The 16,945-nt window shown below is 33.5% G+C and overlaps 1 protein-coding gene across 1 annotated transcript in view; it reads left to right on the top strand.

Annotated features, from left to right (window-relative positions):
• The window catches only part of LMLN2 (leishmanolysin like peptidase 2), a 457,833-nt gene extending 442,022 nt beyond the window's left edge, over positions 1 to 15,811 (top strand). Inside the window, exon 16 of the mRNA XM_044058759.1 lies at positions 14,304 to 15,811. Coding sequence (XP_043914694.1) covers positions 14,304 to 14,574 — 271 coding nt within the window. The 3' untranslated portion in view covers positions 14,575 to 15,811. The remainder of the gene's footprint in view (positions 1 to 14,303) is intronic.
• Positions 15,812 to 16,945: the final 1,134 nt, after the last annotated feature.

The following is a 16,945-nucleotide window of genomic DNA, read 5'->3' as shown; positions in this document are numbered from 1 at the left end:
CTTCCATGTTTAAATGTGCTACTTCAACTACTATCCGCAAACCATTTACATCCAGCTGACACTATAACAGTATAGCAGTTTTACTTACAGTCATGCTGTTCACTCATCCCTGCCATGCACAACTGCTTGTTTAGGACCTGGTTGCGATAATACGTGCCTACCATGCACAACTAGTTGTTTAAAACCTGGTTGTGATAATATGTAAGTACTGAAGTTGTGTATAACAGTTAACAGGGAATTGAATGAATTTACTTGGAAGGGGAAGAAGGCAAGAGTTAAGTGGAGTAAGATGATTCACATCTGAAATGTTGGGACCCATTAAAGTGAGTCCTGAAATGCTGAGACTGAATAGCCAAAAGACAGAACTTGCATATCCTGAGTGCAAGATGCCATTTCTCAGACTATTCCCTTTTCTCCAAGGTATGGTGATCTCAGAGTTGGTATATGAGTTTATTGTGGTGTTTGGGGCTTGCCTCCTGCAAAAAGAACTTTTAAGGAAAGGAGCAATTTTTAAGTTTCACTCTTCTGTTTTCAGACTTTTTTTTCCCCAGCTTTTCAGCACTTGGCATTCCGAGCACTGACATTTCATTAGACAGCCTGATTCTCAATTTAGAATTAGGAAGATTAGGGATTAGGGCTACTTGATTTGAATGAGTACTTTAAAGCTACACAGTTAAGGCTTATACATATAACTTAAATGGAAAGTTATAAATAAGAACTGAAATGGATAATGATGAAATAGCAGATGTTTGAGAGCTACAGAAAGACTAGAATTTTCTAGCCCTTAGTATTAACCAATAATTATAAAGTCAAATAGCTCCAAGCAGGTTAAACCCAAGCTAGTATATAAACTAAAGTAAAAAAAGAAAAATACAGTAAAAGGGGACCTCAGAACACTGTTCTTTATTAAAATAATTGCATTCCACCCAATTTATATCTTGCACAGTGTTTCACAGTTGAGTTAAAATGGTAGCAACCAAACAGAATATTTATTTTTATGAAGTACCAGAATTTATTCTAAGAACTAAGCCAGCACAGGAATGGAGAAAGGAGAGTCTGCAAATACGAATATCTACAAGTAGGGGAGCAAAAACTGGTCTTAAAACTTCACTAATGAGCTCAGTCGCAATAATTTATTTATTTTACATTTGTTGACCTGGTTTGTCCAGCTGAGCTGATAGCCCTTTTTCAGCAAAGGCCCGGGGAAAAAAGCTGCACAAATTTACAATGAAATTGAAAAAGTAAAATGAAAAAGTATATAAACATAAACATTAACATTTTTAGGTCGGAAAACAGTAAAAGCACAGAAATTATTTACAGAGATTGTTGACATTACACTTAAGATATGTGCAGAAACAGTATGCAAGTTTATAAAATAGCATACTAAGTTTATAAATACAGCCAAGGTGGTTACAGTTAGTGAAGAACATACAGGCAGTATATAAGGAGACATATTTTTAAGACTGAGTAACAGGCAATTACCTAGATAAGATGACTAAGAGAGTTGACACTTAGCAGAAATAAAACCAATACAAATATCATGAAACCTAGGTAGTATTCCAAAGCAACAACCCATTATTCATCACAGACAAGAGATCCTCAGTAACAAAAAATCAGAAATAGAAAGAATATAAAGAATCTTCTTCTTCTTTCGGATTTTTTCTCAGTTAGGGGTCACCACAGTGAATCATCTGTCTGCTCATAATTGGCAGTGGAGTTTTACAGAGTCGAATTGTCAGCCGGGCGTCCAACCTTCCACGGAAGGCACACACATGCACGCACTCACGCCTAGGGCCAATTTAGAGTATCCAATCCACCTACAGCATGTCTTTGGGATGTGGGAGGAAACCGGAGCAAACCCACGCGACCACAGGGAGGACATGCAGACTCTGCATGGAAGGCACCCCAGCCAAAGATCGAACCAAAGAACTTCTTGCTGTGAGGCAGCAATGCTAACCGCTGCACCACCATGGATAATATAAATATAATATAAAGTATGTAAAATATATAAGAACAAAAAAAATGTAAAGTTTTCTGATTTTTGTAACTGAGGATCTCTTGTCTGTGACAAATATTCAGTAACAAAACATCAGAAATAGAAAGAATATGTTGTTTGTCTTTGGCTTTTTCCAGGTAAGGGGTTGCTACAGCGGAACTCCAGTCCGCTAATGATTGGCAGTAGATTTTTATGAAACGCCGAGTTGCCAGCTCGACGCCCAACCTTCAACGAAGGCACACCCATTTACGCACGCATGTCTTTCGAACGCTACCCAACCGCGGGGAGGATATGCAGACTCCACACAAAAGGCACTCCTAAGCCAAGCCGAGAATCGAACAGTTGAACCTCTTGCTGTGAGGTAACAACACTACCGCTGTACCACCACGGCGTCAAAATAGAAAGAATATAAAGAATATAAATATAATATAAAGAATAGAAAAAATGTAAGAATAGAAAAAAATAGAAAGTTTTCTGATTTTTTTTTTATTACCGAGGATCACTTGTGACGAATAATGGCTTGTTGCTTTGGAACATTATGTTGGTGTCATGATTTTTGGAAATTATTGTGACTGAGCTCATCAACAAAGTTTTAAGACCACTATTTTCTTCTTTTTTTTTTTCCCTCAACACTCATGATGGTGAGATTGGAACTAGAGAGATTCCTGTGCTTGTTCATTTTTTAGGGGTGCAAAAAGTAGCCAAAAGGAGTCTGGAGTTGACCGGAAAATATTAGCAAAGGAACCAAGGTAGTAGGAGTAAATAACTCCAGTGAGAAAGGCAATAAAGTGGGATAAGGCTGAGGAGGAGTTAGAACTGCAGGTTTCAGTCTGCTTTCCGTATCAAGGACTAATAACAGAATATAGGCAAATAGGAAAGGGTAAGGGAATGCTAACTAGAAAAACAGTTTTTACATGTTTTTTAGTTGTCTAGAACAGAAAATGCTGTTAAAAAAGGAATTAGTAGGGCATATATATCTTGCAATATAACTACAAAAATCAATCTGACAAGTTTAGAAAAGCTGGGAGAAGAGGATGGAAAGGCAAATTTTCAAAAGAAGAACAGGAAGAAATCAAAATGGTTCTTAAGTATGTAACAAAATCCAGATGGTTTAGAGGTTTTAAATGGAAATGCTCATATATGTAAATGTATACCTCACTTAAAATTCAGAGAATTTTCTTTAGGTAGACATAATATGCTGGAGATGTGATGAGGAAGAGAGAGGACATTTGGAAATGTTTTTGGGGGGATGCAATGAGTTGGAAGATTTAAAACATTTCTCAGAGTATCTTGACAGAAATGTTGGGAGAACAAATAGTAATAACTAATAAAATGTTCACATCCCAAAGTATCCCCCACCTTTGAAACACATTTCCACGGGTCTATATTATAAAGTCGAACGCTTACTTCATCGAATACCTAAACGTCAACCCATCGTCATCAAACCGCATAAACACCGAGCGCCCTAAACTGCGAAATTTAAAAAGTCGCGCTGTCATACTTGTCCCACCCCACCGCCCGCTACATACTACCTACACAAACAAACTAAATAGACCACATACATACAGTAACCAAAACCCTACTTTTAACCCTAAACTAAACCCTACTTCTAACCCTACACTAAATCTTACATATACCACCATGTATGCACTTAACTTAACCCGCACCCTAACCCTAAGGTCCGTAACAATTGCACACTTACCTTAAAAAGCTAAACCCAAACAAACTAAATAATCCACACATATACACTTAACAAAACCCTACACTAAATCTAACATACATTACCATCTATGCACTTACCTTAACCCGCACCCTAACCCTAAGGTCCGTAACTATCGCACACTTACCTTACGGAGCTATACCGCAGAAGGCCAACCATGATGATTCAACGTTTCCGCTTTTGCTCTTCTGGATGATCGATGTTGACGCGGTTCGATGAAGATGGGTCGACGTTTAGGTGTTCCCGTAAGTAAGCGTTCACCTTTTTAATATAGACCCCATTTCCACTGCATGTCACAAATGGTAGTAACTAATAATCGGTTCGTATTGCAAAGTATCCACCACCTCTGAAACACATTTCCATTACATGTCAAGCAGTCTAGCCCCCCTGACACATGTAAGGTATTTCTAGAATTAGATGAGCAGCCACAGATTCTTCCCCAGTATATTTTTCTCTGGAGGAATGCTTTAAATATGGGTTATTGGCTAGACTTTTAATGGTCTGCAGACTGACTGGCTAGTACTTGCTTATGAATCTAATGGATTCTTTTGAGTCAGAATAAAGGGGCTGAATTGTCTCGACATAGCAAGACCTTACTAAGTCTAATGCCAAAAAAAGCAATTACTGGAAAATAGAAATCAAAATGTAAACCAACTGGAGTAGAAAAATTGAACATTATGAAGGACATAAAAGATCCAGAGGTGGGATCATTAGAAAAGAAAAGGAAGTTTCAAAGAAATAAATAGACTTTGTAAGAAAAATACATGCAGAATGATGCTCTGGAGGAGGAGTGAGGTTCAAGGGAAGGCAGGAATTAAGCAATTTATGTAATGGAATGAATGAAAGCTATTAAAATAATCATGCATACAGGATAATAGCAATGGACACTGTTGTTTTTGTATACAAATTTATGTTGCAACTTAAAATGTAATACGTTAACAAAGATGTTTAAACAGTCAAACCAGCTAAACAGTTTTGCCGAAAAAAAAAATATATATATATATATGTTAGTGGGACTTTTAACTAAACAAAGCAAATGCATCTGCTCTGGTGATGTAGATGATAAAAGCCTTGATTACAACCCTGCCAACCTAAATTTGATTAATGACTTAGGTAACTGATGGAGCAGCAGGGAGGGAGGGGTGGGCATTATCATACCTGGTGGAAGGGTGCTATTGTGGTCATTTTCTGTAATGTTCCCTAGTATGGATTAAGGACATCACTATTGGGTGGCATGGTCCAAGGGCAGATCAGGTTTGGATGTATCTGAGTTTCTGCAGAGACATGGTGAAACATCACACATCCCCATTGCATACACGCCTCTCAGACATTACAGTGGGTGCCATGAAGGAGTGGGGTGGTCTCAATGAAAAAAAAAATTCTGGTGGATGTTGACAGCCAGACTCCCATGATGCCTTTAAAATCCACATCTGCCCCTGCCCTATTAGAGGAAGACTGAGGGGTTAGACTGTGGCTGGTAGACCTACCAATGGATGTGGGGCACTGGGAAGGAATCTGTAGGACAATGCAGTGGAGATGTATTTGGCAAAACAGTTAAGGTCTTTACCTTATAGACACAAGGCACAGGGTTTGATTCTGACCTTGAGTTATTGGCTTGGTCTAAAATGGCTCTGCAGGACAGGTAGCCTAGTATTTAAACAGGAAGAAAATGTTTTCCACAAGCAAAGAGTACTACAGAGCTATTTTTTTTTTTTGCTGGTTTTGACATCAAGAAACTACATTTTCCACCCTTGGATCTTTCACCACTGCTAACTTCAGGTAAATAACAGGGGTAACAAAGACAATCTGCGTAGAAGTTAAAAAGCTTAGATATGTTTACTTATCTCTAAGGAGTGTTGCAAAAAGCAGTTTATGATGCTTTACGAATGATAGTACTAAGGCGACTCTTAAGCAGTTGCCCTTATGAATTTGGCATCTTTCAGTCCTTTACCAGTAGAATATCTGCTATGTGTAGTCACATTTTTTAGCAGAGGAGGTGTACAGTTGAAGGGATAAATGCTGTAACTTGAATACCAAATAAGACATTATACTGCTATGCTTCACATGAACTAGCTGCATTTTTTGTGTAAGAATGTTTACAGTGATATGGTCATGCTAGCAGAACTTCTTAACAAAGAAAGTGTTTTTATGATGAACTGCCAGGCAGTGCACTATAATGGGTCAGTCAAACTAGCTGAATTTTCCATGCAAGAGTTGTTACAGTGTTGTTACTCTTTAAAGGAGAACAAGTTGAATGCCAGACACATAACACATTACAGGTGCTTATTCATTACATTACTGACTTAGCCTGCTGTGTCTCACTTTGAAGAGGTGATGAGTGTGTGAGAGCAGGTGGATCTAAACCTTATAAACTTAGTGACAGAGATTATTACTTGTTGAGGGCAGGAGTAAGCTAACTGCAGGCACTGTGTGCTTTCTGATTCTGCACCGTGTTAGTGGCAACATTAACTGTAATGTGGCAGTGACATGATATGCTTATAACACATTGGCAAATGCCTTGTGGCTGTATTTGTCAATGTTTGGATCTCTGCTTGCTGCTATGCTGGTTTTGCTGTCACTGGGTTCCGTCTATGGTTTAAGGAAATCCTTAGAAAATGTTTCTTTTTGATCTGACCATCTTCCAGCATTTATCTTTGATAAACCTAGCTTATGGTAAGTGATAATGCTGTCCTCTTTCATGAATAATAGTGGAATTAACTTGCTGCTACAGTGAGTTGGTGGACTTACACTTACCTACCACTGTTTTCTTTTTTTTTAAAACAAGTTTATTAGTTTTAACATACAAAATAAATATTATAACAATCTTATGCAAGCAGTTAACATATAAACAGTTATAACATTTGATAAAACAACTAAAGTATTTACAAAGACATCCACTCTAAATCAAATCAATTAATTAAACTGTAACATCTTACTAATGAAACTAAGACTGTTTTAACAAGTTTTGTAAGGTATCCCATATATTATAGTAAGATGCTTTCCTAATGGTTCTTGACTTTATTGTCATTAGTTCCATATGACACACTTCAATCATAACATTTTTTAAATTCATTAAATGAAGGAGGAGTATCTGAAATCCAGTTTCTGGTTATTATTTTTCTAGCCACTGCTAGAATTGACCATAATAAAGGAAGTTTAACTTTTTTATCACATTTAGGAACAGGGGTGTTAAATAATATAAGTGATTTAGAGACTATGAAATTATCTGTGAAAAGAGCCTGCAAAAAATCATTGATTAACATCCAATATTCCTTCAGTTTTATACAATCGTAAAACATATGTGCCCAATCAGCATTTATTTCTACAGTACAACTCTTACATATGTTGTCTTTATTGTTTATTTTATTCATCATTAAGGGTGTATAGAAAGATCTATGTAAAAATTTCCAGGTAAAAGTCTCTAATTAATAGAAGTAGTTTTATAAGCAGATTCCAATATATATTGTTTATCTTGTTGTTTTGGTAATTCACCATTAATGGAATTGAAATAATTCCAGTAATTATCGGAACTATAATAGGTTTCATCTCTAATAATTTTATGTATGTGTGAGAGCTTACCTTTATCAGAAACCCTATGTTGTAAATTTAATATCAAGTAGTCAATCAGTATTGGAACAGATTCTTTAACTGTTAAAGACATTAAATCAAGTTTGTTAGTAAGATGTTGTCTGAAGGTTTGAATCTCTAACCAACATGTTTCTCTCAAATCAAATTCTTGCTTTAAGAAGTCTAATTTTTTTACTTTATTGTCAGACAGCATCTGATACCAATACTTTAAATTATTCTCTGTGACTAGAAGAGTTCTTTCAGAGGTGGATGATAAAAGAATACCTTGTGTATACATTATAGGAAATAAGATAAAATTCCATTCCTTATACTTAGGATGTATATATATATATATATAAAATTACGATATCTAATAATAATATTTAATGGGTAACTAGCTATATATTTTGGTGTAATAGATGAGGTACAAAACTCTTTTAGTAACCATAACATGGGATTGTTTATAATAGTATTTTTGTGTATTAACGATATTTTTGTGAAGTGCATGCTAATTAATTCCCAATATTCCTTCCATTTTGCAACATATGACTGATCTATTAGCAATGTTATAACTTTTATAATAGAAGAGATAGCATATAAATTAAAGTCTGGAAATGATATGCCCCCTTGAGACCAACTATTAGTATGTTTCTTTAATGCAATCCTAGGTCTATTAGGTGCCCATAAGAAATTTAACATTTGTGAATTTAATTTCTTAATAATTATTTTTGTAGGTGGGAGTATTATTGATTGTATTATGTATAATATCTTCGGGAATATTATCATTTTAATAATTGTGAGTCTTTCTTCCATGGTAAAAAACATATTGTTCCAGCTATTGAAATGATTTTGTATATTATGAAGACAATTACTATAATTATTATGTATAATGGATTTAATATCTTTAGTTAATATTATGCCTAAATAAGTTATTTGACCTGAATTGGGTATGTATTTGAGAAAATCATTAGTGAGAACATTTTTCCCTGTGTATATTGGTAATATTTTAGTTTTTTCTTTGTTAAATATCAAACCAGAAATATTCTTGAAATCTGTCATCTTATCAAATAATGACTGCATAGAAGAATTTGTTCCTGCTGATGTAATTAAAACATCATCTGCAAAAAGTTGGATTTTAGATATTGTATTTTCGTCTATATCAAATCCTTCTATATCATTGCTGTTTCTAATCAAATTAGCCCAAGGCTCCATTATTAAAGTAAATAATAATGGTGAAAGTGGACACCCTTGTTTTGTACCTTTTAATATGGGTATTTTTGTGAGACATATGTTCCTATTTTAATGTAAGCCAATGCTCCTTTATATAGATGTTCAATTAAATTCACAAATGTATCAGAGAAATTTGTACACTTCAATAAGATAAACAAATAGTCGCAACTTACTGAGTCAAATGCTGAACTTATATCAAGGCTGATGAGTGTCAAATCTTTCTTTTTTCTGTTTGCATAATCAATCAGAGTTAAAGTTCTCCTTATATTATCAAAAGTATTTCTATTTATAATAAAGCCTGTCTGATCTATATCTATTATACTTGGAATGATTGTCTTTAATCTGTCAGCAAATATATTCATGAGCATTTTATAGTCAACATTAAGTAATGAAATAGGTCTATATGAAGTGCATCTAGTTGGATCTTTATTGGGTTTCAAAATTGGTGAAATAAATGTGTATTGCCAGGATGGGGGAATTGACAATTCATTTTGAGCTGAAATGAAAACCGTATGTATTAATGAATAGGTACTCTTAGGAAGGATTTTATAAATCTCAGGAATAATACCATCATTACCTGGTGCTTTGTTTGATTTAAGTTTATTTATTTGTGTGATAACCTCTATATATGAAATATTTTTATCTATTAATCTAGTCTGTTGTTTATTAAGTTTTTTGTTCATGTTTGTAATTATAAAGTTCTTTATTTTGTCTTTAGAATCCATATTAATGTTATTATGGTTAATGTTATGAAAGTGATTTCTAAATTCATCTAATATTTCTGGTAAACTAGAGACATTCTTCTTTTCCTTGGAGAGAAAATTTCTTTGATGTGATTTTGTTTATTCAGCCTTTTTGTTTTATTTTTAAGTCTATGTAAGTATTTGGGACTTATTGAGTAAGACAAAATTTATATTTCTCTAATGTTATTTTGACTTTGTGACTTAAAATTTCTTTGTATTTCTCATTTAATTTATTTATTTCCTCAATGACTTTTTTGTCCATAATATTTTCCTTATTATTATGTTTATATGAGTCTAATTTATTTTGAATGTCTATTAATTCCCTGTCCCAAGATTTCCTTTTATTATTATACCATCTGATACTTTGTCCATATAAATAAGATTTTAGAGCATCCCAAATGTAAATAATGGAGATGTCAGGTGTAGTGTTTAAGTCTGAGAAATGTTGCACCTCTGTAAGTATATCATCTTTATAATCTTTTAGTTGAGTTAGGTATGCTGGTATTCTTTTGATCTGAACATTATAAGTAATATTTACCATAAATTCGAAGACAATTGAATTATGATCTGATATAGGGCATGAAATGATCTTAGAATTAGGTCTGTTACCAGTTGGTTAGAAATAAAGACTCTATCTATTCTTGAATAAGTTTTATGTCTGTTAGAAAAAAAAGTATATGGTAATGATTTAGAATCTGTCTGATTATTAATATCATTCAAATGATATAAATTAATGAAATCCTTTAAATGTTTTGCATTGGATGTGATTTTCCTTTTTCCTATAGTAGTAGTATCTTTTTCATGCAGGATACAGTTAAAATCTCCTGCTAAAATAATATCTCCTTTAGAAAATGATATAATCTTATTGAGATGGTGTTTCACTGTATTAGTGCCAATTCCTGGTATCCAGTATACATTAATCAATGTATATGTTTTCCCATTAATCTGTATTGTAACCAGGCAGAACATTCCTTTGTCATCTTTATATGGCTTAATAGTTTTAGGTATGGGCATATTTTTGTTCCATAAGATAGCCACTCCTCTTTTTTTTCTGTTTGTGTTCTGAGCTAACCAAGACTGTATATTTATTAGTGGCTAATTTCTCTATATCTTTTTTCAGGAGATGTGTTTCCTGAAGGAATATTAAGTTGGCTCTATGCAGATTAATATATCTCATTAAACTTGCCCTTTTACATGGGTTATTCAATCCATTAATGTTTAAAGAAATTCCTTTTAAAGTTACCATTTAACTTTTATAAACATATAAAACTTATAATCAGAATAGCATTTTCTAAAGTAAGTATTATTATGTCTCCTCCTTTAGGTGTTCTATTAATTATAGCTGCATTTAGTGAAAATCTTATGGAATTTTGTGAGATTTTAACTTTTATTTGTAGTGACAATGAGTTTATAAAATGTGATGTGGATGTCAAAACTATATACACATAACAATAATCAGGTGAAAATATTGTTTGGATTAAACAATGCATCCAGCCTGGAGTTAAAAACTCCAACTTCGAGTAGCAAATACCACTCAAGTTATCCCCCTATCCTAAGCAGCAGTACTCCAGCTGCCACCAAATTAATTAAATACTAACTATTATTAACTAAAGTTAAACTCATTTATTTTGATTATCTATTATAGCAAGACTTAAACAATTTATATAACAGCTTCATATAATCATATAAAACTTTTATAATCAACTTAATAATGCTATGTACATCTATTCTATATAATGAGTTCATTATCATATTAGCATTCTAACAATCTTGAAAGTGGGAGCAGAGAAGAGAGAGAGAAAAAAAAAAAAAAAGAGAGGATACCCATTTGGCAGTTTAATAAAAATTTGTAATGATAGGTTCTTAATTATATGTCTATGCTCATTTGAATTCAATAACATTTGTTATCTCAGGCTATTATGACTCAGACATTACTTACATTAGAGTATTCATATTTTCTGCCATAACAGTACTGTTAGTAGTTTTAAAACTTTAAACTACATGCACTAGAAGCTTCCTTCTCTTACTTATTCTTACCATTTAAATAAAAATGATTATTCTCAGTATATAAGATAAAAGAACATACTACAAAGCAATGTTGATCCCTAGTTATGCATAAATCATTGTGATGAAAGCCAGCTATATCTTATATATCTGCACTGCAGCTTTAAAATGTATCACATGACATTTTCTTCTGAAATAGAATCATAATAATGCACATACTTATTTATCTTAGTTAAAATAAATGCATTATAATATTATATATCCTTAAATTATAAGCATCTATATGCATTAAAGTGCAGCAATTATATAAGCTTTCAGAGTCATATATGCATGAGTTTTAGCTTCTATGCATTCTAAATTATCTCATTTGTTTACTATGGCATATTAAGCCATTAAAAATCATTATAACTTTTACATTTTATAAGTTACATCTTAAATAAGTAAATTATTATAAAGAAAAACTCAAATTTTGTTGTCATAAAGTTCGTTTTTCATCACAATACCGCATTTACAGCAGTTCTACTTCCTGAAACTGGTTTACTTCTTGAATTTGCGACGAGTCTGTGTGAAATCAGGGGTCAAAGTTCAAAATGGCTGCTTTCAGCTTCTCTGTGCATTTTCTGAATGTTGAAGCTTTAAAAACTGCTCGAGGACACTATTCACGAGGATACCTATAACTTAAATTGTCTCTTATAACATTTCTGGTGGGAATTTTAATAAAAGTAAGTGACAAACATTCATTTTGAATGCAAATGGATTTATACAGTGTAAAACCTTCTCGAAGCACTTCACAAGTCATTGCAGTCTCTATGGCAGTGAAACCAAGCCTTCAGTTATTTAACATAAACATTACTTATATTTATGTGTCCCATTTCATTTTCTCATTCAGAGTATGTTACAAACACATATCAGTATTATCAGAACCTTGTTACCTTAAAAAAAAAAAAAAAAAAAAAAAAGTACCTACATAGATATTTACTTGCTGTTTGTTTTAATAAAGTAAAACCTGAGACATATTACTTACAACTGCTTTAGTTCTAGTCAACTGGTTATATCATGACATATTATTTAATATCATGTATTTAAGCAATTTAGTCATAGTATAATATATAGCAATAATACTTAAACAGAATAAATAATTTTAAAGAGATAATAGATTATTTTTCCCCTTTTTTTCCTTCTTTTCATCTTTCCCCCCTCCCTGCCCTCCCTCTCCCTCCCCTCTATGTTTAGTTTAAAGAGAATGCTATTATTTAAAATAAGAAAAGAAGGAAAATATATCATATTACTAACCTTAGGTCTCTTTGTCACAAAAGAGAAACAAGTTGATTTATATCAGGTTATTTGTTCCTCATGAAAGTTTGATTATTCATAAAACAAACTTCAGTTCTTGCACATTAAAATAACTTTGTACAAATCATTAAGATATTTGTGGTTTTCTTGTAAATGCAGAAACTGTAATTAAAGAGTTCAAAGAAATATAAAACATGTCATTTGTTTTTTAGTCTTTTTTGTTTCTCTGATGTCTTCCAAGAAGTTCCTGTTGCCATTCTTTTTAACGAAGGACTTGCCCATTCCATATCTTCTATTTTATCTAATATTTTATTTTTTTTAATATACAACAAAGCAGAGTCCAGGTCTTCAAAAATTCTAGGGCCATCAGGTAAAAGATTTTTAGTTTGGAAGGAAATAAAAGATGAGTTTTGAACTGTGCTTTCTTAAGCTCTCTTATTAATGGTAAAAGACCTTTCTTTTGATATTACCAAAGAAGAATAGTCATTGTCAAAGCGCACAGTTGCTTCATTAATTTTTATAGGTGATTTAGCCCATGCAGATTTTAATACCATCTCCTTGTCATAAGATGATAAAAATCTTACAATAACTGATCTAGGATACTTTTATTTGTATTAGAAATGGATAAAGACCTATGGGCTCTTTCAATGCCAAAAGAAAATGCCTCTGACAGATCTAAAGTTTTGGGAAGCCAAGTATTTAAAAAAGATGTAATGTTATTACCTTCTATATTTTCTGGCAGTCCAAAAATCCTTATATTGTTGCATCTGGATCTGTTTTCCAAGTCATCTAGTTTGGATTGAAGGTGCATGTTTTGTTTCAATAAGAATTCAGTGTTTATTTCTTCTTCCTTAATTCTGTTGTCCATATCATTAAGTGTCTCTTCTATACCTGTTATCTGAGCTTTCTGATGTTGTAGATCTTGGTGTAGCACATCCATTTGTTTTGTGGTTTTCTCTATAAAATTATCAGTTTTAACATCCAGTCTGTCCATTTTAGTTGTTAGTTGCTGTATAGTTGATAATAATGTCTAAAGCTCTTTCTTAATGCTGGAATCCTGACTGTTAGCCTTGCTGAAACTCATTCTGAACAGAAGTGATGAGAGGGAAATTTCCAAAAAGATTTCTGACAGGAAAATTAGTTAAATTGTCTTTCTTTTTTGGATATTATTCAAGGTAATGATATTCCAAATGTTTTTAGAAAGAAAATTATTCCATTAGTTGAATTTTGAAGTAATAATTTCCTGTTAATGTAGTTATGTTGGTGGAGCTGAAGAAATCTGCTGCTATCCTGTGTTCATCCTTGGCCACACCCCCCCTACCACTGTTTTCTGACTGCCACAGTGTTTCTGTAAAACCCAGTGCTGCCAGTTACTGTATGTTATATATCCCAGCATATTGCACATCTATACACAGTGTATCTGAGAACCTTACAACCTGTACCTTACTTTCTGTACTGGATCATCTTAATGACTTTATAAATGAATAGGTTTTGTCCATACCAGGAGCCACTGCATGACTTGAAGGAGATGTATATTGCTGTCTGTCTGCTATTTATTTACAGGAAATGCCTCAACTGTTTGAATTAGTCCATGCTAAAGAATTGTCCATAGTGCAGTTTAATTTTCATTCTAAGCAAATGTACAGCACATGCTTTTTATTGTCAGCATTATTCTTAGCATACAAGACTGTAAAACAATATAAGAGGCTTTCTGCACTGGATTTTGACTCTGTTTTCTGTCTTTCTTTAGGAGACTCAATGGTACAAGTACTGCATCCACACAATTCTGGAGGGAAGAAACCACTGTGACCATAGCCTGCACAAGTCTGGGTATCTCTCTCATGCTTATTATTGTGGGGTTCCTAATTTATAGAAAACACATGGCTACTACAAGCAGAATTCATTCATCCTATTGGCCACCAGACAACCATCAGCACCTTCCATCAAGTCTGAATTACCTCAGTGCAACTGGACACATCTGGACTGTGCCAATAACAGAAAGAGGGGGAAGGGAGAGGTAAAGAGTGACAGAATAAAAAAGAAAACAGGGTGAATTGTAATGATTACTACAAATGCTGGTTTTGCAAGTTTCAGATGACTGAAGCCAGAGACAACAAATGTTTACCACAATACTCATGAAGGCAAACCAGCCACCAAAAGGTTATAGAAAAAGTACAATGTGAATAAATAAAACCGGGCACGGCTCAGAGCTCAAGGAAAGATTTAATCCAAGTCTGTTTAGATCTTCTTCAGAACTGAGTACAGTGAAGGAGACGTATAAATATGAGTAGGCTAAAACCACATGATCAAAAACAACCAATCACAATTATCAGTACACATGCAATGCACACAAAAATAACTTGTTAACACTACATTAAAACTTGCACTTCCTTACTGAGTTTGATTTTAAAACATTTAATATTGATGGAATCATACAGACTTGATTTATTGGCATTTATACTGATCTGCCACAAAACTTCCAACACTTCCTAATCATTTTCACAGTCATCTCCTCTATGATTGTAATATAGTGAATTAATAATTAAAAAAAGAAAACTTTTTTTTTTTTAGTTTACATCATGTTTAAGCAATGTATTGATACTGTTATTGGTCTTACTAGCACATATGTGCTGTCTGAGCCTGTGAAGTAATTTCATGTTGGTTTTGCCAACATAAGGCATCTCAAGAAACATTGTTGCACAGTACCCAACATTTTCACTTTGATATATACATCTCTCTGTTTGTCCCCAGTACTACAAATCAAGAGTATGAGAAATGAATTGGTGTCACATATCTGGACTTGCACCTCTCATAGTCATTACAGGTGCCAAAGCGCTACATGGGCTATGATCATATTCTTCTAGAAAATGTGTCTAAATCAAACTTCTCAGTCAAATTTTACAAGTTATTTCCCTTTCATCCAATGAATTTAGATTCTAACCCGACTTATCAATACCATCAGGATAACCTAAACAATTTTCTAATTGTCCTTAAATTAGACTTCAAACTATTTGTATACATACTAATACCTATCAGCAAAGCAGACAGGAAAGTCAAGTTATCATGTCTGTTAGACTGGTAGCATTCTGTTTTCAACAAATATGGGCTTAAAAGCATCCCATCTGCTATTCTGTATCTCTGAAAAAATAGCTCACTACTATAACCTCTCAATAAATAAACTAACTGTCTTTCGGCTTTTCCCGGTTAGGGATCGCCACAGCGGAACTCCGGTCCGCTAATGACTGGCAGTAGATTTTTACGTGCTGGCTTGCCAGGCCTAACGCACAACCTTCAACGAAGGAACGCCCATTCATGCATGTCGACACACAGAAGATGCTCTAACTGAGAATCGAATATGCAACGTCTAACTGTGAGGTGACAACGCTACCGCAGCACCACCACCGCAGTAATAAATACATTTATTAAATTCTCCATACCAGAAATGAAATGTTAATCTGAGGTTACTACATGAGGCAGGCAAATGGTTTGATTTTTAATCACATTTTTCTTAATGTATAAAGGATGAACACTAGAACATAGTTATTATCAAATGCTGGTTTTCTGTACAAATTAGATGAAAAAAATGTTTTATCAGCAAAAACTGTTAAACACAGAAAATTATTTTTTTTAAATAATGTTTCTATCTCTACAGTACAGTCATTTTCTAAAAGAAACTCTGACATTTAATGTATTCAGTGTTATAACTTCAGTATGAAAGATATGACTATCTCTGCCAAAGAACTCAGGGGTAGTACCATTACCTATTTTTGTCTAACTTCTGTTGTGTTTCATTAATGGAACAGATAAGAGTAAATGAATGAATACTTAAATCGAAACACTTTGACTGGGTTATGTGAAGAGAAGACATTTAAATATTTGACATTACTTACACTGTTGTACCTCTCCATAACCAGATGTCATTGTGAATATTCATATTCTCTACTAAACTTTAATATCACATGTGATTGGTTACTTCACTCTAATGTGTTCTGGAATCAGCACATTAGCACTTCTGTTCATGTACTACTGTCGATACCTCATTATGTTCTTACCCTTCATTTTAATATTTACTGTTCACAGCTCAATGCCATCTCTCTGCAGTTACTGTAGCACATACACATTTCTATTATATTTCTGTTGTGTTTTTCACCTGCCTTACAGTCCTATAGCTTCTCTTGACTGTATTACAACTATATATGCATTATTTGCACCAGTAGCTATCTTGTTACATAGATCTGCCAAAAAAGGAACACTAGACCACTGGTCCTATCCAGTAAGCAATATGAAATAAAATGATACATAAAGATTTGATATAGTCTAACCTTGATTTGAGCCAGATAAAAGTGCACCTGTGTCACAGATGGCAAGTGTCTGCAAACAGCCAATGTAAAT

This window comes from Protopterus annectens, chromosome 16.part0, assembly GCF_019279795.1.
Source record: "Protopterus annectens isolate FY-2018-M chromosome 16.part0, PAN1.0, whole genome shotgun sequence".
NCBI lineage: Eukaryota > Metazoa > Chordata > Ceratodontiformes > Protopteridae > Protopterus > Protopterus annectens.
Note: the sequence above shows the minus strand (reverse complement) of the source record. Positions and strands in the feature narration are given on the sequence as shown.